The sequence below is a fragment of the Mus pahari genome, chromosome 3 (genome assembly GCF_900095145.1).
Source record: "Mus pahari chromosome 3, PAHARI_EIJ_v1.1, whole genome shotgun sequence".
NCBI lineage: Eukaryota > Metazoa > Chordata > Mammalia > Rodentia > Muridae > Mus > Mus pahari.
In genome coordinates, this window is record NC_034592.1 from 15,301,039 (window position 1) to 15,309,832 (window position 8,794).

The following is an 8,794-nucleotide window of genomic DNA, read 5'->3' on the forward strand; positions in this document are numbered from 1 at the left end:
AAGCTGGAGGCAGAAAAGATCGTCAAAGGGAGGAAATGACCTAGGCAGGCTTCCTGGAGGAAGCAGGGCAGGCGCTGAATCTAGAGAGGCAGGGCTGCTGGATAAAGGGTAATGAGCAGACGGTCCGTCTCTGAAGAGTAGGTTACGAGGTGTGTCTCACTTGGCTCCTATTCTCGGGGCTCTCAGAGGCGAGGAGTACACAAGCTTCCAGGCAGCGGCCTAAGGGGTCAGGCTCGGGTGAAGCCCTGTGGGTGTGGGGAACTGTCCATTGCTGTGTGTCCACTCTGCTCACCCCCTTGCTATGCCTACCCCCAGCTCTCCTATGTGGATGCTGAAGGCAACCCCGTGGGCGTGGTACAAATGACCTTCCTGCGGCTGCTGAGCGCCTCCGCCCACCAGAACATCACCTACAACTGCTACCAGTCCGTGGCGTGGCAGGATGCCGCCACAGGCAGCTATGATAAAGCTATCCGCTTCTTGGGCTCCAACGATGAGGAAATGTCTTATGATAACAACCCCTACATCCGTGCCCTGGTGGATGGCTGTGCTGTGAGTATGCCTCCCGTGGATGCTCACCTAGTGCAGATTTACAGAGGACTTTGTGTGTGCCATTCTGTTAGGGATGCATCAAGAGCCAGATACGGCCCGAGCCTGGCCATATCAGAGTGTGGCTGACCTGGAAGGTCCTGGTTGGAGTTTAGCGACCACTTGCAGTTGAGCAGGTGTTTTCTGGGCAGGGTGAGAATTATGGACTGGCTGGCTTTGTGTGTGTGCATGCATGTGCACATGGGTGGATGAGTATGTGAGTGGTGGTATACATGGAAGGGACAGCGGTTGTCATTCTTGTAGAATGAAAAGGTGTCTCACTGGTTTAACCTGCCAAGTAAGCTAAGCTGGCTGACTAGCAAAATCCATGTATCTGCCAGCCACCCGCTCCCACCTCCAGCACCAAGACTGCCAGCATCTACCACCTCCCAGCCTTATTTTTAAGGAAGGACTTCTTTCACGTGCATGTGTGTTTTGCTCACGTGTATGCTTGGTACCTATGGAGGCCACAAGAGAGCCCTGATTCTCCTGGAACTGGAACTGTGGTAAATCGTTACGAGCCGCCATGTGGGTGCTTGAGTCTAAACCCAGGTCTCACAATAGCGAGAATAACAGGTGCTCTCTCCAACCCTCACACCCAGCTTTTAAAATGTGGGTTCTGGGGACCAAACTCTGCTCTTCATGCTTGCATGACAAGAACATTACTAACTAAGACATCTCCCTGGTCTGGGACTGGCTTCCGAGGGAGAAGCCAAGCATGTTAGGGAACTCTCCACAGCTCCAGGGCCCAGCTGGCCCTGAGAGTGTGGTAGCTGAAGTGGGAGTTCTGACCACAGCCCACATGGGAAGGCCTTCTCTATTTTAAACACTGTTCTGAGCTGTGGTATTCTCGGCATCTCTGGGGCAGAGGCGAGGTATAGGACAGAAGTACACTGGGGAGCAGAGGGGAACGCAGCCCCCTCCTGGTTTTACTTCTGGAAAAATCCAAGATCCTGTCTTAGGAAAGGTGGGAAAATAATGGCTCAGAACAGAATAACCCGCTGATGGAAAAAATGGCTCTGTGTACTGGGAGGGATTTCAGAGAGGAGAAGCAGGCTGGCAGGACTGTGGAATTGCAAGGCAATCCAAGGAGAGCAGCATGCAGCAGGCTGACTGGAGTGGTGAACCGCTCTCTGCCCCGAAATCCCTGAGTTCAGCCATGATCTGAAATGTCGCAACCCTCTCCTTATTGGCCAGGCTCCTTCAGGATTCTTCTATCCTCCAGGTGCAGGCCAGCGGCGCCAAGGCCTGCCCAGACCTGGGAGGCCAGTTTGACTCATTTTGTAATCACAGCCGCTGAAATTGGAATGCCAGTGCTGCTATTGTGTGGCTGGGTAGCCTGATTGACGGGGCTGCCAAGAGGCCGGCCCTGTGGAGGGGCGGAGAGTTATTCCACATCAATCCATTGTTTGTGCAGTTTGTGTGCCCCTGGGGGCCGTTGCTAGTTGGCAATGGTTATTTATGTCTCTTCTTTAAATATGTCCCTCTCTAAGCACTCTGATAATTGGAGCAACGGGGCTCCACAAATCTGTGTGAAATCACCTGCCAGCTCCACACATGGTGGTCCCTGGGGTGGGAGAGAAAGACCCGTTTGATGCTGATGCCGTAAAGGGAGGAAATGTGGGTTGGCATCAGCCTGTGGCCTCATGACTCACTGGTGTGCGAAAGTGACATTCCATAACTGACCTCACACGGCTTCTCAAGACTCTAGCACCTTCCATGGCCCAGGAAAGGCCAGGCTGATCACCTCAGATAAGTTTCTGGGTCTGGAAACAGAGACCAAGGTCACTGGCCCTAGATGGCAGCGGTGACCAGCTCTGACTCCCTAGCCTAGCCAGGAGAGTGAGGGTCTCAGATACCCCCAACCATACATGGGTATGTAAGTCTAGCCCCTGAAGCTACCCAGATCCCCCATAGATATCTTTTTTGAGACAGGGTTTTTCTACATAGCCTGGTCACAATTCTCTCATTAGTACAGAGGTATAGAGTCTCTCTTTAGTCTATAGACCAGACTGGCCTTGAACTTGTAGATCTACCTACCTCTGTCTCCTGGGTGTTGGAATTAAAGACATCGGCCACTATCCCTGTTTCTTTTTTTTTTTTCCTCTTATATTTTTAGGTGTATGGTGTGCATATTTGTGTCTGTGCGTGCTTTTTCATGTATTGGCATGTGGGTGTTTGTGTGTGTCTGTGTGTGTGTGCCTGACATTAGGGACTGTTGGGAATTATCCATCTTATTCATTGGTCAGGGTCTCTCAGTGAAACCCGGAGCTCACTGATGTGGCTTGTCTTGCTAGCTTCCTCTAGGATTTCCTGTCTCTGACTTCCAAAGATGGCATTACATCTTTGGAGTTGCTTCACCCACCTAGCATTTACATGTATTTCTGAGGATTCGAACTTCAGCCTCTACGTTTGCATGGCTAACGGTTTCACCACTAAGCCAATTCTCTAAACGCTCAGATACATTACATGGTAAGCTTCGGGCAATGACCATGGAAGTGGAAAGATATGGCCATTTCTTTGTCTAGTCTCCTTACAACCTGCCTGGCCGGATCACCTATGGGTACCTCTAAAATTCAACCATGTTCTAAACAACTAGAATCTGTACCAGGATCCTGGTGGCAAATTCTTTCAGTGTTTCTCAAGGGACAGCCAGGAAACTATAAATAACAAAATTGTCCAAGATTCTAATTTAAGAAAACACAGATTCCGAATCCGCCTGTCTTAGTTAGGATTTTATTGCTATGAAGAGACACCATGACAAAGGCAACTGTTATAAAGGATGGCGGCATTTGGTTGGGGCTGACTTATAATTTCAGAGATTCAGTCCGTTATTATCATGGCAGGAAGCATGGCCTAAGTGACTTATAGACAGCAGAACTACCCCCACTTCTGCAAGCAGGAAGTTCAAGGTTGGGGCTATCACCTTGGGTTGTACCCAGTCAACCTTTGCATTGTTATTACAAGGCAAAGATGGAGGGTCTTTCTGGGTTCCCTTCATAAGGGAAGGAAACCGACTTGTGAGGGGTCCGTTCTCATGGCCTAGTCATCTTTCCAAGGCCTACCTCCCACCATCACTTTGAGCAATAGGGTTCCTATTTGGATTTGGGGTCCACACTCAGTCTACTCCCAAGGAGAGGAAGGCCATGTAGCTAAACACCAAGCGTGGGAGTTTCGGGACTGACCCAAGGTCAGTAGGAGGCCCTCTCTTCCAGGCTGCACCCTGGCATGTTACACCCATCGTTAACATGTGGGATACTTGCTACCCATCTGCTTTCGCGTGATTTCTGCTAGGGTTTAGGCAGTGGAGGGATACCTTTCCCAAGACAGACACGGTTTTATGTGAATGGAGTTCACATCCATGGTCATGGAAACCCTGGCTCAGGACAGATGGCCAGTGGGTAGCCCAAAATTCATGGAAGAAAGGCGGGGAAGTCGGGCATCGTTGAAGGAAGTCGGCAGAGTGGCAGAACCAGATTGCCTAAAATTAAGCTTGCTTGGCTTTAGGGACAGAAGTACTCTTGTTGTCTTCCTGCCTATATTCTGTGCTGAAAGAGATGCCCCGGCTGGCAACTCCCTCATCCTGACTGAGGCTCAGCTTACTCTTCTTAGGAGAGCCTTGTTCCACTCTGCTCAGGAGCCCTGAGCAGTGCTGAGCACAGGAGGGACACTGACCTACCATCAGGTTGCTCAGGCCCTACACCGTCATGACCCTTCCATGTCTCAGTTTATCCACTTCACTCTGGAACAGGTAGTGTGGGAAGTTCCCTTGCCTGGCCACACCTGTGAAGGGGCCGGGCCTAGCTGCAGAGCTCCACTTCCCTCTCCCGTGTGAAGTCTTATAGGGGTCCCGTCACCTCTCCGCTCAGCCATGTTTCTTCCAACTTACTGTTCTGCTGCTAATGTGGTGGCTCAGGGATTCGTGGAGCCATGGGGTGAAGAGGGAACTGGGCCAGGGGCAGGCTGCTAGCTTTAACTGCCTCCACTTCTTACCCCTCCTAGACCAAGAAAGGCTACCAGAAGACGGTGCTGGAGATCGACACGCCCAAAGTAGAGCAAGTCCCCATTGTGGACATCATGTTCAACGACTTTGGTGAAGCCTCACAGAAATTTGGATTTGAAGTAGGGCCAGCTTGCTTCCTAGGCTAGGAGCTGCTGAGCCCACCGGTCTCCAGAGCAACCTCGTGACCTCAGCACCCCACCTGTGGGCGTCCTGTGCATGGCCCATCCCGGACAGTGAACATTTCTTACCCCTGCCTGCCTGACTCATCTGTGCCTCGGACCCTCCGTGGCATCGGACCCCATGCCCAGAGAGAACAAAGGGAAAGAGCCGTGTCCCCACGGAGCCGAATCACATGACCTAGCCACACCACAGCCTCTTGCCTTGCTTCAGCTCTCGGGGATAGGTTCATCAAAGGTGTTAATGGACCATTGGCCGGGAGTGGGGGCGGGACAGTATTTGAAAATCACTTTAAAAAAAATTCAACTTGAAGATATGTATTCCCCCTGACCTTCAAAAGATGTTCTGAGGTGGCCTTGTAAAGGTCGCCAAAGCCTCCATTTTTTTTTTTTTTTAAACAACCCTCAACACATCCACTCAGAGGCCAAATGTCATTCCACACGTGCCTTTCCGATGGATTAAAGGTGCTTATGTTTTTGTGAGAATTTTAAGTAAATATTTGTATTGTATTGTTATAAATGTTAAGTGTGCCTGGCTTTCAGTCTTGCATGGAAACCCAGCCTCAGGCCCGTGGGGGCAGCGGGCAGCTGGGACAAGGCACCCGCTCGGGCTTTCAATCTGGCTCTCAGTAGAGGGCATCTCCTTACCCCCACCCCCACAAGAATGTGCAATAAATTGGAAATTTGCCCAGTCAGCAAGAAGCGGCGTTGCCACTGCAGGTGCCTGGGCCCCTTTCCAGACTCTTTATTTTTTTTCTTTTTGATTAGCTCTGGATAATTTTTTATGGGGAGGGGAAAAAGGCATTTGATATCCTGCCTTTCCTACATGCACTCAGATTAAAACACAGGCTTAAATTAATTCTGATTGCTTCCTTTTTCCATGTTCCTTCCTGCAGAGGCTGATGGGACAGTGTCCGGGGCTGGAGAGCCGCGTGTTCTGTAGATGATAAATAACTATGAACATTGGTGCTGATTTTTTTACACTTGTCTCTTGTGGTGCTACGTGTCCGGAGATCCCTGGGCGGCCCTAGGGTGCCTGCCATGCCTCGTTCCCTCCCCCACCTTCCTTTATCCTGGCCATTTCTCCACATTCTGAGATTTTTGCCAAGGACCTGAAGACCAGATTGGTGCCAGAGCCCTTTCTTCCCTCCTGGCACCGTGTGCTCATGATGGTGGGGAGTCCCTTCCTGAAGCCTGTCCCCCTCTCTGGGCTCTGCTTACGTCATTTGGAAACACATGAGCAAAACAAAGACTTCGTGCATGGCCGGCCCGCGGTGTATCCATGGTCTTGTTCAGTTGCTGAATGTTTGTGGTGCTAATCTCTGTGTGTGTGCCAAGATGGAATGGAAGCTGCTGTGTGCCCACCTGACAGCCAGACTGCATTGTGAGCCGCGGGTGGCCTGAGAAATGTGGGATGGACTCTGGCTCCAGGGTTGCTGAGCTGATTGAGTTTCCACCAGAGGAGTGTCCTGGGTGCGGCAGTCAGTGCTGGGGTCCATAGGGATCCCTCTACATGCTGCCCTCTCCCTCCTCTCCCTCCTCTCCCTCCTCTCCCTCCTCCAGGGTGTGTGTGGTGGTTGAGGGGGGAGGGGTGCTGCCTTCTGAGTGCAGAGGTCTCCAGGACCAAGGAAAACCTCACTGAGAGTTTCTCCTTCCACCACGAGAAACCTGTGGTGCCCACAGAGAGCCAGTCTGGTGCTTGGTCCCCACCCCACCCCTGAAGTGAAGGAAGCAACCATGAGGCACCCAGGAGCAGCCAGGATTGATGACCGCCACCAACACGCATCCCCCAAAGTTCCCTGAAGAACAAGTTTTACTCTTGCCAAAGAATTGTGCCTGGCCTGGAGAGCTCTCCTGGAAGCCAGGATGCCATCGTGAGCCAGGGACTGCTGTGCACGCCTCTGCATGAGAAAAAGCCATATTGGAAGATGGCCATATGCCCTGTGGATTCTGTGTAGGTCATGTGATTCGGATTCTGCCTCCCACTCCATCTGATTTTGCTCTGTCCTGTTCTTCTGTCGGTCCCTTCCAAGTTGTAATTTGCATTGAAACCCAAAATGTGTTCTGTTCTCCTCAGTCCACTTTAGCTCCAATATTTTACAATAAAATTACTTCTTATATTTGCAGAAGTGCCTCTGGCATCATTTTCCGTTTCCATTTTCTCTGGTGTGTGCGCTCTCTCTCCATATATATATATATATATATATATATATATATATATATGTTTAAAAATTGGACAAATGCTGCTGAAAATACACACAAAGTAAACAGAAGGGCTATGTGATAAAAATGATAGGACCTTGGGCCCTTTAAAGCTCCAGGCCAAAGGGAACATTGTATATTTCCCAGCAGTCTAACCTAACCCTCAGATTTTAACTTCTCTTCAGGAAGAGTGTTATAAAATATTTTAAAACTGTGTAACAAAGGAATCCTTGTAACAGTGTCTCAATAAAGGAGTTTACTGTTTACACCCCAGAAACTTGACTGGCTGTCTTCTTTGCATGGCCAGGTCTTCCATCACCTGACTCTCCTGTTGCCCTACAGCCCAGGACATTAGGAACTGAAAAGGAGGATGGTGGTCAGGAAGGATGGAGACTGGCTACCTGGCCGACCGACACCCCTGGTTGCTGTGGGCCTAGCTGTGGGCAGTTTTTGTACCCATGAATGGGCATTAGGATGCAGCTGGTGCTGGCTCCGGAGGCCTTACCTTTCACTCTGGGCATTTGATGCCCTGAGGGAAAGTGCCCAGATCCATCAGGTGACGCCTTTGCAGCTAGATGACCGGATCACACCCCTTTGAATCTTGCCTCGTGGCTGGAGGAGGCAGCATGTGGCTCACCTCAGCTAATGAATGACCTGCAGCAAATAGGACACGTACCTTCTGCCTCTGAAGGGACAGTTCTTTTTTGTATGTCACCAGCCATGGCTACATCTCAGCAGGTTCTGGTGTCGTGCCCCCCAGTCTGTCAGGAACTTTTACCATCTCTCCAGGAAACACATTCTGCTGCTTTGTGCTGCTTTGGGCCACCACGAGCGATATTGCTTCCACAGAGCCCCAGGCCAGTGGATCTCAGTGTGGCCCACAGCCCCACAACAGTGCACCACTCTGACCTCCCAAGTGATGTTTTGTGAGACAACTAGTCAAATGTTTCTGCCAAGCCAGCAGGTGATTCACAGGCTGGGTCATTTGCGAATACTGTCCTGATATGCCTTCACTGTGAAGAACTCAGTATTAGAGGGGAAACCTGCCCTCTGTCAGTGTAAAGCTGCTGGATATTGCACACAGGCAGGATATTGAGTCTCACATTTTGATAACTTGATAGCTTCGAGGCTTGGAAGTGGATGATGAGGCCTAGGTAGAAAAATGCTGGCACAGAAAGCTGGTTGCCCTGCCTGCGTTAGACGTCCATGAGAGAAAGAGCCCTCGACTGTGGAAAGCAAAGTCTACGGAATTGACTATTTGCAGTGCTGGACGAGGTTCCTGAGCATCTGAATTATCCAATGGAGAAAAGCTCTCAGGGACACATCAATAAAAACCTGGTCACTGTGGCTGAACAGCTGGAATTCAGGCTTGGAGTGGGAACAGGTGGTACCAAAAACAATCCTGTGCATTGCAGTGAGTGGCTCAGGAAAGGGACACCAATGGTGTGACACTGTCTAAGGCCAGTAGAGGTAAGATGGTAAGAGCCCTATAGGAGAATGGGAAGTCCAGGGAGTCATGGTGGGAGGTGTCCTTGGTGGGACTTCTGGAACAGTGGAAAGTGGACTGCCTCTAAGAGATGGGATTCACAGAAGGCCTCCAGCAGGGTCTGTAGGAGTTGGCAATGAAACCTCACACTGTCCCTTGACCTTGAAACCATATGGGGAGGCACATGGCAAGAAATTGGCCCAGCTCATCTCCTTGGGAACTGCATCTGCAGGTTATACACTTTCTTTCTCTCTTTCTCTTTCTCTTTCTCTTTCTCTTTCTCTTTCTCTTTCTCTTTCTCTTTCTCTTTCTCTTTCTCTTTCTCTTTCTCTTTCTCTTTCT

General features: G+C 50.4%; 1 protein-coding gene across 2 annotated transcripts in view; it reads left to right on the forward strand.

Moving 5' to 3' along the window:
- Positions 1-6,939, forward strand: part of Col5a1 (collagen type V alpha 1 chain) — a 155,345-nt gene extending 148,406 nt beyond the window's left edge. For both annotated transcript variants that reach the window (XM_021193880.2, XM_021193881.2), the window contains exons 65-66: positions 316-549; positions 4,588-6,939. In XM_021193880.2, the coding sequence (XP_021049539.1) occupies positions 316-549; positions 4,588-4,734 (381 nt within the window). In that variant the 3' untranslated portion in view covers positions 4,735-6,939. The remainder of the gene's footprint in view (positions 1-315; positions 550-4,587) is intronic.
- Positions 6,940-8,794: the final 1,855 nt, after the last annotated feature.